This window comes from Aricia agestis, chromosome Z, assembly GCF_905147365.1.
Source record: "Aricia agestis chromosome Z, ilAriAges1.1, whole genome shotgun sequence".
NCBI classification, from domain to species: domain Eukaryota; kingdom Metazoa; phylum Arthropoda; class Insecta; order Lepidoptera; family Lycaenidae; genus Aricia; species Aricia agestis.
Window position 1 is genome coordinate 1066983 of NC_056428.1, and position 21201 is coordinate 1088183.

Here is a 21201-nt window from a genome sequence, read left to right on the forward strand (position 1 = left end):
TCGTGCGTTTTTCGAAAATGTACCAATTTTGACTCGAAAGTAAACAAAACACATGGAATTTATTACCACATGTCTTGATTGCAATAAATACCTCGATTATTTACATTTTCAATTATTTTTTTGAACAATCTGGAAAAAATCGAATTTTCGTCATAGCTCAGGCGAAGAAAGAGACAGCGATGCGATTCGACGTTTAAAAATAGAACTGTCTCTTTTATGTACATTGTTTTTCGTATCTTTTGTTTCACTTATCTGTCAAATTTATCAATATTTGCAATTTTGAATTTGAAAATTGTTCGGAAGAGATTTAAGCCGGAAAATAGTATGGACGTAACCATAGACTTAATATGTACTGTGACGTAACATATCTGTTTAAGTAGAACATCATTGGCCTCACTTAGGGTGTAAACTTCTTGGCCTCACTCGACTTATATGGGTATAGCACATAAACCATTATAAGTCTATGGTATAGCATAAACCATAGACATAATATATACTGTCGTATATATTATGTCTATGGCATAAACCTATAATGCTATATATTAAGTTTATGGGGTATAGTGTGTCGTAAACTTTTTTGTAGATATTTATAAGGTCTACAATTACTTAGTTTATGGTTCTATCTTTTGTTGTTTAAGCAGCGTACGCAAAATAAGTAACTTTTCTGGTTGATATTCTACACATGCGTCCGAAAAACCCAAATATCTTACGGAACTCTATGTTTTGCCAAAATAAATGTTCAGCAGAAATAATGTAGGATTCCAATGGTAAAAGAATTTTTCAAATCGGTCCCGTAGTTTCGGAGCCTATTCACTTAACTATTCACTTAACTATAACAAACAAAAAATAAAATATTTCCTCTTTATAAGTAATATCTTTTAGCTTTTAATAATATATCCCACCAAAAACATTTTCATGTAAAAATGTTGCTAAGATGAGAAGATAATAATTTTATAGTTCGTCATGTCAAAAAGTAGTGAGATCTCATGTAGAGCCAAGTTTCTAACCTTACATACTCAGCCCTTAATCTAAAACCTTAATTTTACACTAAAGCGCGGCAAAATGTTTGATAATAATATTATAATGTGTCAGCCGCACGAGAAGAATCTAAAAACTCTACACATTAGTCAAAATCGTTTCTAGAAAAGGTAGTGAGTGCCCTTGCGCGCTTCGCTAGGCTCATCATGAGTGTTTGCTATAGGTACCATCCAGGTACTTAGTGTAGATAGACAAAGATTCTTTCGAAAACCGAGACAGCCGCGTAGGGCGTTTGCAGTTGTGATTCGTGAAGAAGTACTTATTTACAGTACTCCAAAATTACAGTCTATCAAAAAAGTCATGAAATTAAAAAGTGGCAACATCGTAATGTCATCCCTTTTTTCTTAGATTGATTTGAATGGGATGACACTACGATGTTGCCACTTTTTAATTTCATGACTTTTTTGACAGACTTTAACAATGCGCATGAATGACCGTGAATAATGACCGTGTTACAAAAGCTACAGGAATATCACGACAAACTTTGACTAATACATGTATATTAAACGCAATGCAATTAGAACATTTGACGACGATTGACGACCTCTGTGGCTCAGTTGGTGGGCTGTTGGTAGCTCAAGCGAATCCCGCCGACGGAACAAAAAGTTTTCAAATTTCCTGAGTCATGGTCCATGGATGTGTATTAACTATTAAATATGTGTATCATATAATAACAATCTATGTATACAGTATAGTATAAAATTATTAAATATATTTCCGTTGTCTGATACCTGTAGACTGTAACACAAGTCCTTCAGGTTCTTAGCACGGGGCCAGACTGTCGTGGTGTGAAGCGTCCATAGATATTATAATATTTATTATTATAAAAATGCAATAGCGTCTACCGCCGCTCTGGAAATACGACCGTTGCCGAAAAATTTCGAAAACTTCTATGCGCATTATCACTTTGGGAGCTCTATAATACATGCCGCGACATATTAGGACCTGTCTACATCTTCACGTCACGAGTCGTCAACGTGGAAGTTCCACGTTGATGACTCGTTCCACGGTGGAACGATACGGTAACGTGGCACGGTGCGTTGACGTGACGTGCAAATTTACATTAACAGAACGTAAAATGCAAGTCATGATATAGCAACATGCCATGCCTTGTACAACTTCTACATTCTTCACTAGTCACTACTGATGTACATGTGGACCGCACAATACGTGTATTTGTGCTTTTGCAATTGTTAAAAACGGAGAAGAGAAGAAAAAAGACGTGCATTTCTACGTTACGTTGACGTGAATTTACGCGTCACGTCAACGCACCACGGTACCGCACCGTTCCACGTTAACGATGTCGTGACGTGGAGATGTGGCCAGGCCCTTTAAATAGTACGTTCAGTTTTTTATTTACCTCGGAATTTTTATGGGAGTGATTGTTTTTTACAAATATCTTAACAAACGCACCTGCAACTCTTCTGATGTTGCGAGTATCAATGGGCAACGGTAGTTGCTTTTCATCAAGTGACCAATTGACCATTTGCTCCTTAGCCCCTAATAAAAAAAAATGCACCGATATGGCTGTTTATACTTTAAGTTTTTGCCTGTCAAAAATTAAAGAATAAAAAAAATGTTTGACATTGATGATTGAAGTACTGTTGAGTCTGTTGACACTGACACTTACGTCTTACCTTACTGACATTTGACTATTGCATGACTATTGACAAGTTTTGCTAACCTATTTTTTAGAAAATTCAAGAAGTTCGGGATAATTAGGATTTGTAAATTAGATTTTCTAAAGTTTAAATTACAATTAATCTTAAAAAACTAAAATAACACCTGTGATCGGAAATTGGTAACTGAATTACCGTACTTATCAATAAGTAGTAAGAGTTCACAACAATGTGAACTATTTCATTCTTCTTGTTATTCTAATTTATAAATAAAGATGCCTCAGCATCCCGGAGAAGAAGATAAGCCCTGCAGGGCCTGTTCTGATTTCAAAACGTGGTCAAAATTACAAGGCAGCAAATCGAAAAAGCCCATAATACCACCTAAACCAGTAAGATTAACTTATTATTTTTTTGCAATAAATCTTGTTATCCCTTGCCTAGCTACCTCTAATTAAATTTTTTAGGTCGTAGAAGGACACAAAGATTGTCCCCTAGACAAGGACGAGCTTGGAAGATCAACATGGGGTCTGTTACATACTATGGCATCATACTTTCCAGAGAAGCCTAACAATTGTCAAACTGAGGATGTTGTTCAATTCTTCAACATCTTTGCCAAGTTCTATCCCTGTGAGCCCTGTGCTTTGGATTTTCAGGAAGAGTAAGTAATTTATGACTATTTTACAATAGTAATACATAATATCTTTTATGAAATTTATAATCTCTTTTTTCTTGCCCTACATAAAACATTATTTTTAGAATTGAGACACAAATCAAAGACAAATTAAGAATTAACCTAAGTCGTATATTTTGCTTTCAGCATAAAAGAAAACCCTCCAAAAGCTTGTACAAGAGACGAGTTGGCGAAATGGTTGTGTGACAGGCACAATACCGTTAACAAGAAACTTGGGAAACCTCTATTTGACTGCAGTAAGGTGCATGAAAGATGGAGAGATGGCTGGGCGGATGGGTCTTGCGATTGACTGTACAGAAATAAGGGTCCTATACACCATTCCTAGTAGATTTAGATATTGTGTCAATATACGCCTACACCTCAAGACCTTCAGGTCAAATAATTGTGCAAGTCATTACAGCTTCAATTTGTTAGAACAATAGAACATATTATTGTGCGTAACAGATTTGTAGATAAACATTTTATTTCATATCTTGCAACATTTTGATAGATGAAAACGCCGTTACCTACATAATTTAAAATGACACTAAACCCTGTAAATAAAAATGACCAGTAGCATAATATTGAAAATTATTTAGAATTATTTCTGCATCTGTTGTGATTATTTATTTACAATAAAGTTGTTTAAATATTGTTTTGTTCTTTTTATTCCATTGCATTGTCTAAACTTTAAACCAGAGGTTCCCAAACTTAAAAGTCTAATGTGCTAAAATATTAGACTTTTAAGTTTGGGAACCCCCATTGTTTCAATTTAAAATGCATCCTGATGAAATATATCACCCCCCAAGCCTCTACACAACGCCCCCAATTTTTTCTGGGTCCCACACTGCCACCCTTCAGACCTTCCGCGCAAGGGGGCGTTATCGCCCACTTTGGGAAAAGCTGCTCTAAACAAATATAACAATTTGTGGGCAGTTAAATACCTTAATTTATTTAATACTTATTTAAGTATTTTATTGAAACAAAACATATTTTATTTCGTTTTATTATATCATCATAATACATAGTATATTACTAATTGAGAATGATTCTAGTAATTATGCAGCATCCACTAGTCAACAAACTAAGGTTGTTCTCATAAGAACTCCATTTCTCTTTCAATTCCCACAAACTTCAACTGTTCTGTTGGTCCATATCTGTAATAAAGAAAACTGTTATGTAACGTTTACCCTAAACACCCAATAACAGAAAATACAAGTTAACATTGTGAGCGGCAGCCGGCAAGTCACAAGGGTTTTCAACCCTTATCACACTATTACACAACAGTCCAGTAGCCTCAAAATACACATTGATTTTAATATTACTTCCAAGTATTTTTCCCTCTTTCGAAATATGATAACAATTTTTGTATATGCACAGGATCCGTTTTTCAATTTTCTCGCCAGCATTCCTTGTTACTTGGTAGTTGGTACAGCAAATAGCAATGCAACCAGGGAAAAAAAGTATAATAATCAATGATATTCTATGTTACTAACGTAACGTTTTAGAAACTCATTGATAATTATTTTGACCTGAAATTACGTTTACGTCCTGCAAAACTTACGTTGTGTGATGACGTAAGTTTTGCAGGACGTAAACTTAAATTCAGATTGAGATAATTTCTTGTAATTGTTAAGAATTGTTAAAAGTTCTAATGGAATATTATTGTAATGTCATAAAGCTACGTAAAATTTATAAATGGCATTTTTAGATGCATCCAATATGATCCTAATTTAATGGTGACGACATTACAATGTTATTAACTGTCAGTGTCATAAGGATCAAGGTTCGCCGCGCCGATTATAATAATAATATCTGCTGTCAATGCTGACAATAATTTTGTATGAATAAAATTTTGACAGACATAAGTAGACATTGCTTGATATCTGCTGTCAAACGCCTGTTGCATTGCTGTCGCATGACATATGGTACTCAAGACCCCCAAAAAATGCTGGGGAGAATTTAGAGCATTAAAAAGACTCCACTCACAATAAGCTTACCTTTCATCATACCTTTATTTTACATGGGAAAATGCCTTCTGCATCCCCGGCGGATTGGAGACATCGGCGGGGGTATGTAGGACCCTCCGAGGAACTGCCCACCAAAACCCCATGGTGCCCCACTTCCCGCCTAGGCACAGTCCGAGCACCACCGACCCACCGCAACCCTACCAGCGGTTGTCTGCATCTTTCATCATACCTGTAGTCAAAGAACAGCTCCTCCCCAGGCTGTATGGCGCGCTTGGCGAAGATGCCGATGCGGTGGTCACCGTTCACCATCATCACCTTGGCGTAGCAGTTGGGATTGATAGAGTGGTTCGCGAAACGGATCTTGTTGCCCTTGCGCGTCGCATCAACGACGAAATCTGAAAATTGGAGACATGTAACTAGACAGCAAACATACTATCAGAGAAGTTATTCATAGGCAGATGAGAGACACAATTAACATAATTGACACGATCTGACCAAATAGGTATTTTCCATTCAATTATCTGTTTAGGAAAACCAGCAGATAGACAGCAATAACCGACGATCTAATCATGTCGAGAAAACAGACACAATTTAATGAAAGGATAAACTTTCGTTATATGAATAAGATTATGAGCACACACGATAAACATGTTATACAATAGCTTGGCTATGTTTTTATTAAAATCTCATTAAGAAAAATTGGCATCGGAGACAAATTTTGCTCTCTAAGTTATCTGAAATTAGACTTTGGGCGCATCTAGAAATAACTTTTTTATTTATTGTTGAAATTTAGTTTTCTATCGAAATTAAAGTTTTTTAAAATAAACTATGGTCTATGACATAGTCCATGATAATATATAACTCACCATTGTTGAGATTAAACAGGAAGGAGCACATGTACTTGTCGTAGACCTTGCCGCGGCGGTCGGCCTCGTCCTGGGATATGATCTCGCCGCAGTACTCCGATATGAACTCGTTCTTGTGCGCCGCCTCCTTCAGGAAGATGCCCCAGCCGGCCACGTCGCTGGGAGCCAGTAGCAGGTGCTTGTGGAGACCACTGTAAGAGACGATAATAATATTGGAGCGAAGTTTCTTTTCGCGCGTTGCGAAAGGGGACCAGACGGAAAAAGTTATAACGACATGACCATGACATACCTAGTCTTACCATAAATACTGACACAAAGAAAAACATTTTTTTTTCTATTGCAAATAAATTGTATTACTTTTACAGTGTATTAGTTTAATACATAAATATAAAACAATTTAAAATATTAAAAGCTTATTCAAATTGGCCTTCATTGGCTACAATAACTCCTTTAAACATTGTGGCCAGTTATCATTAGAAACACGGACTCTTTCCATGGGAAAATTCTTCACTGCCAATCATATGGATTGTTTTAGTGACTCCAAATTATACGGCATTTACAACAAGCCATACTCTCTAAAAAATACCAAAAATCATAATCCGGTGGATTAAGATCGGGACTAGACGACGACCAGTCATCAGCTCTGATGAAGCGAAACGTTCGTTTCCAACCAAGACCAAACCGACCGAGCTTTATGACCCGGCGCCGAGCCTTGTTGGAAATACCATTCTTGATTATTGAACTTGATGTTGAACCTTAGAACTTCAAGCATAAATAAAACCATTTTATTTGTTAAAATGTTGCTCAATTGTAAAAAAAATTTCATCCGTAAACAAACATTTTTTGTGACCTCCCTTTGATTACCGCTTCAGTAGTTGTTTAAATTTTACCACCCTTTCTTTTTTAAATTATCAGTTAGGAAATAACCAGTACATCTCTTGTAGGCTGAAAGTCTTTAGTCATCATTTAAAATACATGACATGGTTCTAGGTGCTATCTTTATCTCGTGAGATGAAATCTTTCACTTTCGAACCGATTTTTTTCGAATTCTTTCCCTTACTGCTTTAACCACCTTTTTCGTACGAACACTGCGTGGACGGCCAAAACTTTTTCTGCCACAAGCAGAGAGCTGTACTTATTAATGGCCCGGTACACAAACATTTTACTAATACCAAGTGTATGGAGAGTCTTAAAAAGGACATTGGACTCCATACCTACTTTGCGTGATGCAATCACAGCGATTTGGTTCTTTTGATCACCCCACTCCATTTCAATATCGCAAAATATTGTAAAATACATTGGTGCCAAAATGAGAAAACACAATAAGCAAACATATAAAAATTGCAGAATCCAAATTCAAATGTAATATTTTGTTTATTTTTACTAGTGACAGTATTTATGGCCAGACTAAGTAGTGTCGGCATATTACAACTAGAGCAAAAATTATATAGTGGTAAGCCGTGCGGTAGCGCGTGTTTCTCTCTCTGTCTCTCTCTTTTGTTTTGTGTGTGTGTGTATTTTTAATAACTTCGTTCCATCCGGGTGTCCCTTGATATTTCTCAAGTTGGCTAAGTAAGTTGAATGGCGGATTACTGTGAAACGATTTCAGTATCGCGTAATAGTATAACATGTAGACAGTCTGCGCGACACAAGCCTTGTAACCTGTTGCATTCCTCCGTCATTCTTGCAGCGGCAGCCGGGGAAGCGGTGCTGGCCTGGTATAGTATAGTGTATTATGTGTTCTGTGACGCTCACCGCTGCACGGACACGTTGCGGCAGTACACGGGGTGTGGCGCGGGCGCGTCGGCGCCGCACGCGGTGCACAGGTCGGGGTCGCACTCGCGCACGCCGAGGTAGCACGGACACTGCTTGGTGTTGCACTGAGCCTTGCAGCGGCAGCCGGGGAAGCGGTTTTGGCCTGGAATTGTTATAAATGTGGTTTAATGTTTTGACATTAATTGTGTTTTGCACGTCAACCTCGAGTAGCACATAAACTACTGAGTGTCTGCATGTGCTACTAGTTAAACCTTTGTGTCTGTTGTTTGTAAGTGATATTATTTTCAAAAACTCGTTTAATAAAGTTCATGATTTGTGACGTAAATGTTTATAAATTACAATTACTAGCTAATGTTCAAGAAAATCGTTGGAGCCGATTCCGAGATTCCAATTATATATATATACAAGAATTGCTCGTTTAAAGATATAATGATTAAAAACTATTGCAATTACGAGGTAACACAGAACACTGAATCTGTGGGACTGATTTGAAAGAAATTTCTTAAGGGTAATTTTGAATTTTGTGCTAGATATAGGATACACAATAGTTTTTGTCCCTGTGAATGGAGAATGATAGGTATGCCAATTTGCTTGAAATTTTGTCAAAGTAAATTTTGTACGGTTCCACCCGATAAGTGAATTTCGATGCCAAAAGTTTAATATCTAGTATAAAATCCTCGAATAAACTTACAGTCGCTGCTGCACTGACAGAACTTTTCGCAGAAGTTCTGTGACTGGAGGCACGGACACATGCTGTCGCACGGCTGGTTGGGGTGGTCGCACGGCGTGTAGTTGTAGCTGAAATAGTTCAATCATTTCATTAGTTGTGTATACTGTTTTAGTCTATTAAATATCACTACGAATTAGTTCGTACAGTGTTTTAACTTTTACAGGACATGGTTAAGGATCTTGTTATTTACGTTCACACTAAAACAAAGTAGATAATATTATACCACACAGACTGTTCATGTACTATCAGAGAAGCTGATTCCTATGCAAATCGGGGACCTAAGTAGTTTGGTTGCGTTACGTCAAACCCAGCTGACAGATCACAATTAACAATTAACATTCGACCAAATAACGTTGGTCTGTCAATTGCATAGGAATCAACTTCCTCGATGGTACTTCGCAGTCAAGCTCCGAGAAGTCAGAAGGTTTCAGTTTTTTGTTTAAATTTAGTTTTAACTATACTGCACAGATAAGTAGTATGTCTTATAACTTATATTATAAGTTAAAACATAGTTTCTTCTAAAATAACTGCCTAGGCGTCTCAGCCATGAAACTCAACAGACCCAACTATACAATTAAGTATAATATCTTTAGTGGTTTTCCATACAATTTATTTTATTCTCACATTTCATTATAGTCAGTCATAAATTTGCGACCTAGGACGTCTAGTTGACTGTGCAATTTTACTTCCAGGCTTTAAATTAGTCAATTCATCAAGAGAGCTAAAAGATGACGTACACATGATGCGAGGCGCAGTCCTTCTTGAGCTGTATCTTGCGGCAGTGGACGGACCAGAGGCGGTGCTTCTTCTTCTTCTTGCGCGGCGGAGTCAACTCGGCCTCCACGCGGCACTGCTCTTGGCCGGTCTTGATCCAGTATGTATACACCTGAAATGGAATTTACGTAGAGATTTGCATTTTTTTAATAAACTATAGGCAAGCAGACACATAAAATAAATGATAAGCAAAAATATAACACCAGAGGAATTACACTGTAACTACTGACTATTAAGCCGCATTTCACTAGGGGACATGTCGCGGAGACAAGTCATCCGATATTTACGAAGTTTGTCCCGTGCGACTTTGTCACTCGACATAATATGACTTGTTCACACTAGTCAGTGGTGAACAATATTATGTCGCCAGCGACAAGTCCCGCAACCCGTAAATGTTGCTGCGACGTCGGGCGACATGTCGCGGGACACGTACATTTCGTGTCGCGCGACTAGGTCGCGAGACAAATGTCCCCTAGTGAAAACGCGGCTTTAGCTTACAATCAAGTACAAATACTAACAGCAGTGTTGATTCTCTGTGAGTTATTTTTACGAAATAAGTTTACAAAAGACGGAGCTTGATAAATACGAGTTGACTGACTGTCCAACAAAAAACAAAATTTACTCACTGTGCTTAGTCACGTTACAATTTAACGGTATTTAAAAGACGATGGCAATATAACTAAAATTCACATGACATAGAACTCAATCCCGAGGTATACCTGTTGGCAAGTCTTGGACAGCATGAGCTGTGCGAGCGCGCAGTAGTTGGCGGGGAACAGCTTGTGCAGCGCGCGGAACAGCGACTGGTCGGAGCCCGTCCACTCCGACTCCAGGTCAGACAGCGTTAGACCTGGTGAGAAAGTCAGACATTCACACAATAAAAGCACAACATCACGGAAAAACAACATCCGCATATAGGGAAGTGTCTTGTGTCTGTTACCTCTTTGGTTCTGTATGTACCATCGAGGAAATTGATTCCTAGGCAGTTGACAGACCAACGTCATTTGGTCGAATCGTGTCAATTTAATGTTAATTGTGATCTGTCGGCTGGGTTTGACGTAACGTGACCAAAGTAGTACAGTTCGACAAGGCTTTATATGAACTAGAGATCGCCCAATGGTCGAAATTCGACCATTGGGCGATCTCTAGTTCTAATAAAAAATTTTTCTACTCTCGGACTTTGGGACTCAGCTGATCTCAGACTGGCCCTGTAAGCATTGTCTAATAGTATCTAAGATTCAATAAAAAAACTATAATCCATTTTCAATTTGTCAACAGACTTCAACCATAAATGAAAGAGAATTATTCGTATGTATAGGTTTGTCATTCAAAAATCTGTCATCTTCTTGAGTGTGCGTAATGTTATATTTTTTAAAAAAATGTGTGATAAAAGCATAATTTCAAAATAATATTAGCCCGATGCACTCCTAAACCATATAAACTATAACTGTGCAAAATTTCATTCACCTACGTTGCCCCGCATTTTTCGTCAAAAGGGATACAAAGTTTTTCGTTTGCGTATTAATATATAGATGTGTCAATGATGTCAATGGGCGCTGCTGGTAAAGAAGAACTGTCAAACATATGTCAAAAATGACTTTTTTGTATGATAGAAGCGTTCCTTTTCTCGCCACGTTCATATAGAGCCTTGTCAAACTGTAGGACCCCCATCTGCATAGGAATCAACTTCTCTGATAGTACATACAACTAAACATTTATAGTTTGTGCGTTCTAAGATGATATGGGTGACAGTTTTCATGTTCCTTGCTACGGGTTTTTTTTACAAGAAAACAAAAAAAAATCAAAATGTAATAAATTATATTCCATCTACAAAAACAAATGTTTCCTATAATTGTAAATGAATAAAAATGAAAAGATGCTAAATGCTAACTTATTAATAAAAATTATAAATATTAATTGTGAAATAGGAGTATAAAATTATTGTTACGAAAACATTTGAAATAGGTCATATGCATGAAACGGAACTTATGTCAATAGAGATTGACTCTGTTGAATCGAAATCAAATCGATGAAAAAGGGCGGCCGTCTTAAATCGCTGGCACCACTGAAATGTCAGTACTAAATCGATAATTTCGATTGCAATTCCTTTACGAAGTGATTCGATATTTTTAAACTATCGATTAATTTTTGTTAGGTAACTTCCCTACTATTGTCAATTATAATGTGTCACGCATATCATCATAAAACGCACAAACTATAATATGTTCAGTAACGGAAACATTCCTGTCTTAAATTCTTATTATGCAACTTCGTTGAACACGAACTTCATTGATAACGGTCACAATTTTAACGTTTGAACTTTTAATAGACAATTTTAAAAGTTGTAATGTCTTTACTTTTTAAATTGATTAAAGCTGATCGCACATTTGTCAGCACCGTACGCGTCGAACGCACTGAAATGCGAAGCGTACGGTGCGGACGAATGTGCGAGGTTTCATAATATCACGTGATGCAACGAATTCTAAAATGCCGCGCGTTCGGCGCGTGCTTGAATCACCTTGACAGCATTGCTATCGGTTAACATGCCACACCTTTACAAAATATTGTAGTATCCTCCTTAGGATACTACAATATTTTGTAGTATCCTAATTTCACCAACGACTGTTAAAGTTATTAATGACTGAATAATTAGTATCACATTACCTCGTTCGTCTTTCATATGAATGAAAGAGAAGGCATGTCATTTTAACAAGCTGTTAACACTAACAGTCATTTATTTTTTAAACGGGCAAAAGGCCCACCACACATTCCCACCACTGCAACTCCTGTGTCGCTAGGATCAACAGTGGCAACCAACCACGAAAACCCTTTGATATGATCTCAGGGATGCCCGAGGGACAAGCTAAATCTGTCTTGTAACTTTTGACTAACAGTCGTTGGTGAAATTGGGTGTAAGTGAATTTCAATAATGATATTTACCGAGCGCGTTGTAGGCGGGCTCGGCGGTGGTGTCGGGCTCGGCGGTGGTGTCGGGCTTGGCGCCGGCCGCGCTGCTCCACGCGCCGCCGCCGTTGCTGCTGCTGCCTGGACAGACGAATATGCGTCGATTATGTTTTAACAGGGTAGTATTATTTATAAATCGATATTTAAATTTGAAATTTTTCGTGAACATATTTCAGTGATATCTGCTAGTTTAATTTCAGATTATGCAAAATGCGACACAAACATAGCTTCGTTTCAGTCCGGGCTAAACATGTATGTATTTTATATTTATTATGTATATTCTTATACATAAGTACGTGATCCAACCAGTTGTTTGAATTTTTTACAAATGTTTTCTGAACGTCGTTTCTACTGGTGCCTACCACTGGTTCAGGAACTAACCCGGCGAGACGAACCGGCGTAAGACACGCACGGGCCATCTTTTATTAAAAAGATAGAAGATTTCGCTTTTAAAAATGTAAAATGAGACAAAATCTTTATATTTGATAGTTATGAAATTTAGTACTATCATGAACACTAGCTGTTGCCCGCGACTTCGTCCGCGTGGACTTTAGTTTATAGTTGTTCCCGTACATCGATTGAGTCGTTTACGCGCAAATCAGAAAGTATATTGTGTGGGAACCGCACATTTTTCCGGGACAAAAAACATTCCTTGTCCCAGATTCAAATTAGTATCTCCAATCTCCATGCCAAATTTCATCAAAATAGATTAATATTTTCCGGGATAAAAAATATCCCTTGTCCTTTCCCGAGACTGAAAGTATTGCCATACCAAATTTCATCAAAATAGATTAATATTTTCCGGGATAAAAAATATCCCTTGTCCTTTCCCGAGACTGAAAGTATTGCCATACCAAATTTCATCAAAATAGATTAATATTTTCCGGGATAAAAAATATCCCTTGTCCTTTCCCGAGACTGAAAGTATTGCCATACCAAATTTCATCAAAATAGACTTTAGGCGATAATCATAAAAGTTTATTGAGCGGGAACCGTACATTTTCCGGGACAAAATTAGTATTCCTTGTCCCTTCCCGAGACTTAAAGTATCTCTATACCAAATTCCATTAAAATAGATTGAAAGTTTACGCACAAATCATAAAAGTATATTGTGCAGTAACCGTACATTTTTCCGGGACAAAATGTATCCTATGTTCTTTTTCGGGACTCAAAGTATACCAGTATACTCAAAGATACCAAATTTCAGCAAAATGGGTCCAGCCGTTTACGCGTGACGTCGTGACCAAGTGAAATATAACGTTCCGCGCAGCTTCGCCCGCGTAAATTAGATATTCCACAGACAAATTAGTCCACAAAAAATAGCCTATGATCTTTCACGTGGTCTACTGCTCATCTGTGCCAAATAACAGAAAAAATGCTCCAGTATTTCGTGAGATAAGCCCTTTCAAATAATTTTTATTTTATTTTTATTTTACTGGAAAACAAAACAGTAATTAAGTAACAATATGAGTAAATACATAGCAAGAAGATACACAATTACATCGTTTTCGCATATAAATAGTTACAAGAGGAAATAAAGACATGTAACAAAACTCAAAAAGACATTAATTAACAAAACTCAATTAAACTGATTAACAATTAATAACAAATTATTTTGAGAACCAGTCTCTAGAAAGTGTATTTCTAAAAACATTCGGCGAAGAAGTAAAAAGATCGAGTGCGGAGCCATCCGCCGAATGAGTGCTATAGTGGTTGAAGGTAAACATAGACCTTATAAAGAAAGAATTTTGCCTGTAGTTAGTAGAGTGGGAAGCCATGGAGAGAGTCGGTCTATGTCGCATGTGTGTTATTTTATAAGGCACGCGTATGTTAATTTTTGACAACAGAGTTGGAGAATCAATAAGAAATTGAGCAATTTTTACGAGAAAGATTACGTCAGCAAATTTACGTCTCTCTTCTAGGGGTAAAATATGATGTTTTTTACAAATATCTATATAATTGGCACTACGGTCATCGTTACATTTATACTTCAGATACTTGATAAATTTACGTTGTATTGATTCCAGTCTATTAATGTGAACCTTGTACTGGGGGTTCCAAACCTGAGAACAATAGTCGAGGATACTACGCACGTATGAACAATAAAGTATCTTTAATACTTTTATGGAGCTAAATTGAGAACATGCTCTTATGATAAAACCAAGGGCTTTGTAGGCTTTTTTAGTAATAGTGTCTATATGTGGTTACTTATTTAAACTTAGTTTGCAATCATGTATGACACCTAGGTCCCTTATTTGGCTTACTCGATTTAATTAGTACCTCTAAGATTGTAATCAAACTTAACTATGACCTTCTTTCGAGTAAACGATATGACTTGACACTTCGAAATATTCAAAATCATACTGTTCATGAGGCAGTATTTACTAAAAGCCTCTAGGTCCCGTTGTAATAGTTGACAATCAGCAAAATTAATAATCTTCTTAAAAATCTTCATGAAAGAAAACTGCAGTATTTAAAACAGGAACCAACATCGTTTAAAAAAATATTAAATAAGAGAGGACCTAATAAAGATCCTTGTGGCACCCCAGATGGCACGAAACTCAATTTAGATGCATAGCCATCAAGAACTACTGCCTGTGATCGATTTTTTATGTAGGAGGCGAACCAGCGAAACAAGCTACCATGGATACCGGCCGAATAAAGTTTCTGTAATAGTATAGCATGGTCTATTAAGTCAAAGGCCTTACTAAAATCAGTAAAAACCGCATCCACTTGACCTCCTGAGTCCATAGATGAGCTTACAAACTCAGTAAAAGTGATAAGGTTAGTATTAGTTGAACGGTGTTTAAGAAAGCCATGTTGTTCTTGAATGAAGTAATTAGAGAGTGAGTATTGAACCTGTTCATAAATAATTCGTTCAAATACCTTTGCAAACAAACACTGTTTCGAAATAGGTCGGTAATTTTTTATTTCATTTTTGTTACCGCTTTTGAAAACTGGCGTAGTAAAGGCTAATTTCCATATTGAAGGAACGATACCCTCATATACCGATCTTTTAAACAAGATGCATAATTTCCCCCATTTTTCCACATTTTCCTCTATTTCTTCGCTCCCATTCGTTTTATCGCGTAAATATAGCCTTTAGCCTCTCTTGATAAATGAACTATTTAACATTGAAATAATTTTTCAAATCGGACCAGTAGTTCCTGAGATTAGCGCGTTCAAATAAGCCCTTTCAAATAATTTCCCCCCGTTTTTTCTACACTTTCCTCTATTTCTTCGCTCCTATTAGTATTAGCGTGATAAAATATAGCCTATAGCCTTCCTCGATAAATGGGCTATCTAACACTGAAAGAATTTTTCAAATCGGATCAGTAGTTCCGGAGATTAGCGCGTTCAAAGAAACAAACAAACTCTTCCCAATTATAATATTAGTATAGATTATTGTTATACGCAGTAAAATAATATAGATATCATTTAATAACAACAAATAAATGACATCAATTTTCGATCTTCGTTATTAAAACACTGGAATGAACTGTCACCAGCAGTATATCCGGACCAATACGCAAACCTTCAAGAAGTAAGTTGCGAGTGTCCATGGGCGAGGGTTGTTGCTTTCCATCAGGTGACCCGTTTGCTTGTTTGTTCCCTTATTTTATAAAAAAAGATGTACCTTTCTGGAACCTATTGCTGTCGTTGCTGTCCTCGGAGGAGGCGTCGTTGGGCGAGTCTACCGCCTTGCCCTTGTCCCCCGCGCCGCCCGCCGCCCCCGCGCTCCCCGCACCCCCCGTGCCGCCGTCCGCCTGCTCGCGAGCCAGCTTCTCGCGCATACCGTCCTGTAACGTACAACATTGACTTTTTTTTAAATAAAATTAGGGGGCAAACGAGCCAACGGTATAAATGCGAATCTCTCATTACCCGACTACGTTTTGTTATTATTAACATGGCTGTAACACAAAGTAAAAGTTTTCAGAGTCTTTCCTAAATAGAAACTGTTAGTGTGTAGTTAGAAAGCCGAAACAAACCAATTATTACACTAGATGACGTCCTCAACTCCATTGCGCAAAATAATTTATATCGCGTGGGAACCGTACATTTTCCCGAAATAAAAAGTATGTCCTTTCCCGGGACTCAAAGTTTCTCCATATTAAGTTTCAGCCAAATCAGTTGAGCGGTTTGGGCGTGAAGAGGTAACAGATAGACAGACACACTTTCGCATTTATATTAGTAATAAAATAAAATGGATTAGTAGATACTATACACAACCTCAAATGTTAAAAAGTGCTCGACCTATATGAATAGACAAAATGTGCACAAATATAGCATAATATCTCACCAGCAACATATAGCAGTTGGGTCCGCAAGGCTCCGTGAACGGCTTGAGATCAGGCCCCTTGCGCTTGGACAGGTTGGGCCGCGGGTGACACGCCTGCAGACCTACAGTTGACAAACGCTATATTACATGGGTATAATATGTACCAGCTATAGGGGTTAACTTACAAACATTATGTATTTCACATAATTAAAAAAAAAAAATTATGTGAAGTATATATAAGTTTAGAGACATACCAGATATATCTTAAAATATTGTCAATATACTGTGCTGAGATGCAACAGGGTTAACATATAGAGAATAAGTATAAACATTAAACAGGCTTGCAGTATCTACCATTTGGAGTTATTTTACAATGTTTTAAATTTTTTCTTCAAGAATTTAGAATGGATGGAAACTAATCATGAAGACAAAAATTGCAAGTTAATGTCAAAAAAGGTATAAATACAATCCTAGCAGGGTGATTAATATTAAAAGACTTCGTATTATCATTGAAAAGATTTCTTGCTGTCGAATTACCTTAATACTTACCTACCTAGAGTAAAAATATTTGATGAAAATTGGGTTGCCACTTTTTAAATGTTTTAAAAATTAGCACCACTTAGCATTAAACTAAGGAGTAAGTCATAAAATCTCAGTAACCAGTAGGCCTACTACGAAACCGTTTTGAGACTCAACCAATCGGACGAGAATTCCACGTCCTGCTCTAACAACGTCATTTCACGTTTGTTAGAGAAGGACGCAACATTCTCGTACGATTGTTTGAGTCTCAAAACCGTTTCGTGGTACGGGCCCTGAGTGCTTAGTCAAGTTGAATTAATAAAAAAAAAGTTATCGAAGCTAGCGAATTCAACTTGACTAAGCACTCTGGCCTTTTACCCAAGACGTTTTATCGCTTCTTTATGGGGGGTATTACATTATCATTTATATTGGATCATTTCTATGATCATTTAAAGGATCCAATATATATGATCATTTGATCATATCTGCTTATTACATTATCATATTTCATTGATCCTATTTTACGTCATATGTGGTTTCAATAGCCAATGGAGAGCGCTAACGCTGACAGGTATTGACGTCAGGGTTACTAGATCTCAGAGAATTCGATTTGTCAAAAGACATCGTCATTTTTAATATGGCTTGTTTTTTGTTATTTCAGAAAGATTATCGAAGTATATAATTAGAAAAATAATTACATTACATTATTTGAAATATATTAACGAACAAGAAATTAATTTTTTTTTTTATATTAAATAACTGGCAACACCTATTTCTATGACCGTATTGGATCCAATCTCTCAGCAAATGTCAAAAATCTATGATCAAGGAAGAAATGAATCATATGTCTATATTACATTATCCAATATCATTGACCCAATGATCTCGGATCCAATATATATGATAATCTAATATCCCCCTATGATTCGCCGATCAACATGACAAGAAATTGACATAACTTAAGTCGAATGTCGACTTTATTTCATCAAACGCTTTAAATGTCAATTTCATACATTTTGATCGGCGATTCTATAACGAAGCGATAGCGAAAAAGCCTTGGGTACAGAGCAAGGTGTCAACGAAATAACAGACATATGTGGAACAATGAGATAATTGCAAGTAAATAAATATAATAATGTAGTGAGTTGGATTCAAATAAATCAAATAAATAAAATTAAGACGTATACATCGCAAAGTAATACAAATTACAATAATATTTGCTGTAATGATAAAATTATACACCCTACACCTTATTAAATATTAACAAAAATATTTACTCTATGCACACATTCATCTATGTTTCTTATCTGAATAAAATGAAAAAGACAGTAGCATGAATTAGTGTAAATATCAAGTAAATATTTTGATTAACACTGCCCATCGAGTTTTCTTTTAGGTAAATAGCTAAAATAAGTAAAATGATGATTTTACAGTGTATTACCTTACCTGTGGCTTGACATCCTATCAGCCAAACAGAACAACATCAATAGTGTAAGGCCAAAAAGTATTATTACACAATTAATCTTACATCTTACTTAAAATATAAATAAACTACTGATATTAAACTTTTATAAGCATATACTTATTATAAGATAACAGTTATTATATTTTATGTGTTATACATATTATAGTTTTGTCTCTGTCTGTCAAGTGACTTGTAACCAATCAGACACGGACAAAACATGATATCATGTGTGTAGCTATTTTTAATAACAAGGGGTTTTATGTTGCAACATATTATCATATTACTTAATAAAGTACGTGTAATTTCTATAAGTATCTATGGACGTTTCACACCACTTAGATACTAAGTGGTGTGAAACGTCCATAGATATTATTATTATTTAAATTACGAGAGAGAGATTTTTCAGAAGACATCCTAATTTAATATGGTTGTTGATTGTCACATCTAAACTCCTATTTGTGATACAAAATTAATATTCACAAATAGGTACTGATAATTCAGTAACTACTCTTAAATGACCCTAAGCACTGAGATGCCGCTCTTGCGCTTTATTTCAGTTATTTTTTCAAGTAAAAAAGTTTTACTCCAAATGGAAGGAAATGACATATTTGACATATTAAATTCCATCGAGCCGGCTCGAAGCGAGCCATCGAGCCAGCTCGAAGCGAGCCTTCGAGCTGTCAGTTTTGCGGTCCCCACGGTGGTTATTGCTCGATTTGCAGTAAAACTATCGAGCAAAACCGTATGTGAGTACTTAGCATAACACATACTTGGGGAGTAAGCTGGTAAATGCGTGACGAGAGCGTTACGAAAGTGTGATCGAACGCGGAACGAGGCGAACGGAGAGGTGCGAGCGCACATTTCCTTTTTTTCTCATGCAATATTTAATATAATTAATATCATACATATAGATGGAGCTCAAGAAGTTTTACTTCAGTTGTGTGGTCTAAAGCACACTCGTTTTTAGGGTTACGTACCCAAAGGGTAAAAACGGGACCCTATTACTGAGACTTCGATGTCTGTCCGTCTGTCTGGTTGTCTCCAGACTGTAACTCAAGAACCGCTATAGCTAAACTGAAATTTTCACAGATTATGTATTTCTGGTGCCGCTATAACAACAAATACTAAAAACAAAATAAACTCAATATTTAAGGGGGGCTCCCATACAGCAAACGTAATTTTTTTGGTCTTTTTGGCTCGTAAGTCGTAATCCATTATGGCAACATAATATTATAGACACTTGAAATTTTCACAAAATCCTCAATTATATTGTGTAATTTAATATTAAATAATAAAATTAAAATAAAATAAATAATTAAAGGGGGCTCCCATACAAAAAACAGAATTCTTATTTTCGCTCTATAACGGTACGGAACCCGTCGTGCGCGAGTCCAACTCGCACTTGGCCGATTATTATTTTTGAAACTTTTTTTCTGTCTAAACTTCTTTACATAATATAGACTATCAAAAGTACTCACGGTGCAAAAAGCAGTCGTATTTGAAGCAGCGTCGGCAGAACAGCGTGTGGAAGGAGTGCATGGTCTGCTCCCGGCCGACGGACTCCGCTAGTGGGCCGTCGATGTTGGGTGTGCACTCCGGAGGCAGAGCGTCCGGGTCACGCACCGATGTCAGCTCCACGTATCTGTAATGCGACGAAAGTAGAGAGCATATTCTCTCATAGTAGGCCGGCAACACACCTGCAAATGTTCTGATGGGCGACGGTAGTTGCTTTGAATCACCCCATTTGCTCATTGACCCCTAATTGATAAAATAAAGTTTTTTGACGATGTTTAATCATGACTGTATTAACTTACATACATAGGTCAAGATAATCTTATGTAAATGATTACGGTCGCTACATTGCATCTGTATCTAAGTAAGTGTAAAAACGCCTCCGTGGTCCAGTGGTCTAGAGCGCGGCAGTTGACTTGGAGGTCGTGGGTTCGATTCCCGCGTTGGAAATATGTTATTTCGAAGTTTTGTTAGGACAATGCAGGCTGATCAACTGATTGTCTGGCAAGTAAGATCATCCATGCGTCGGATGGGCATGTTAAAAGTCGGTCCTGTCGCCTGATCTCTCGCCAGTCGTGTCGGTCTTGCGTCCCACTGGGTTATGAGAGTAATGGAATAGACTATAGAGAGTGCTCTTGTGTACTGCGCACACATTTAGGCACTATAAAATTACTCCTGCGTAACTGGCCTGTTTTTAATTAAACCGGCCACCGTCACAAATCGGTGTGGGAGTTTTTATTATAAGTGTTTATGTACAGTTTTTATTATAAGTGTTTATCTACAGTGTGTTAGTGTAAACACCGTTATCCTTGAAACCATCAAATGATCCCGTCAAAGTGAACAACTTTTCTATGAGAACAATGCCGGGAACTCGAAAAAAAATGCCGTCTTCATACCCATACGGATGCCCGGATCGGCATTTTGTATGGGTATGAAGACAGATTTTTTTGAGTTCCTTTTTTGAGTTTTGTTACACCTCCTATTGAACTTATAAAGCTGTGTGCGCTCACAGCTAACAT

General features: G+C 37.0%; 2 protein-coding genes across 4 annotated transcripts in view; one reads left to right on the forward strand and one right to left on the reverse strand.

Moving 5' to 3' along the window:
* Positions 1–21201, reverse strand: part of LOC121739447 (histone-lysine N-methyltransferase E(z)) — a 30038-nt gene that overhangs the window by 2957 nt on the left and 5880 nt on the right. Inside the window, exons 6-17 of one of the 3 annotated variants that reach the window (XM_042131932.1) lie at positions 20149–20312; positions 18652–18666; positions 16708–16808; positions 16045–16207; positions 12384–12488; positions 10163–10293; positions 9407–9555; positions 8631–8737; positions 7919–8081; positions 6164–6354; positions 5527–5692; positions 4409–4484 (exon numbers count right to left, since the gene is read on the reverse strand). In XM_042131932.1, coding sequence (XP_041987866.1) covers positions 4424–4484; positions 5527–5692; positions 6164–6354; positions 7919–8081; positions 8631–8737; positions 9407–9555; positions 10163–10293; positions 12384–12488; positions 16045–16207; positions 16708–16808; positions 18652–18666; positions 20149–20312 — 1516 coding nt within the window. In that variant the 3' untranslated portion in view covers positions 4409–4423. Of the gene's footprint in view, positions 1–4317; positions 4485–5526; positions 5693–6163; positions 6355–7918; positions 8082–8630; positions 8738–9406; positions 9556–10162; positions 10294–12383; positions 12489–16044; positions 16208–16707; positions 16809–18651; positions 18667–20148; positions 20313–21201 lie in introns of those variants that run through there. The other 2 variants (XM_042131931.1, XM_042131933.1) reach the window with 2 other exon arrangements.
* Positions 2707–3916, forward strand: LOC121739452 (FAD-linked sulfhydryl oxidase ALR). Its single transcript, XM_042131940.1, has 3 exons — positions 2707–3046; positions 3122–3315; positions 3475–3916. The coding sequence occupies exons 1-3, from the start codon at positions 2933–2935 to the stop codon at positions 3635–3637; spliced, it is 471 nt and encodes a 156-aa protein (XP_041987874.1). The 5' UTR covers positions 2707–2932; the 3' UTR covers positions 3638–3916.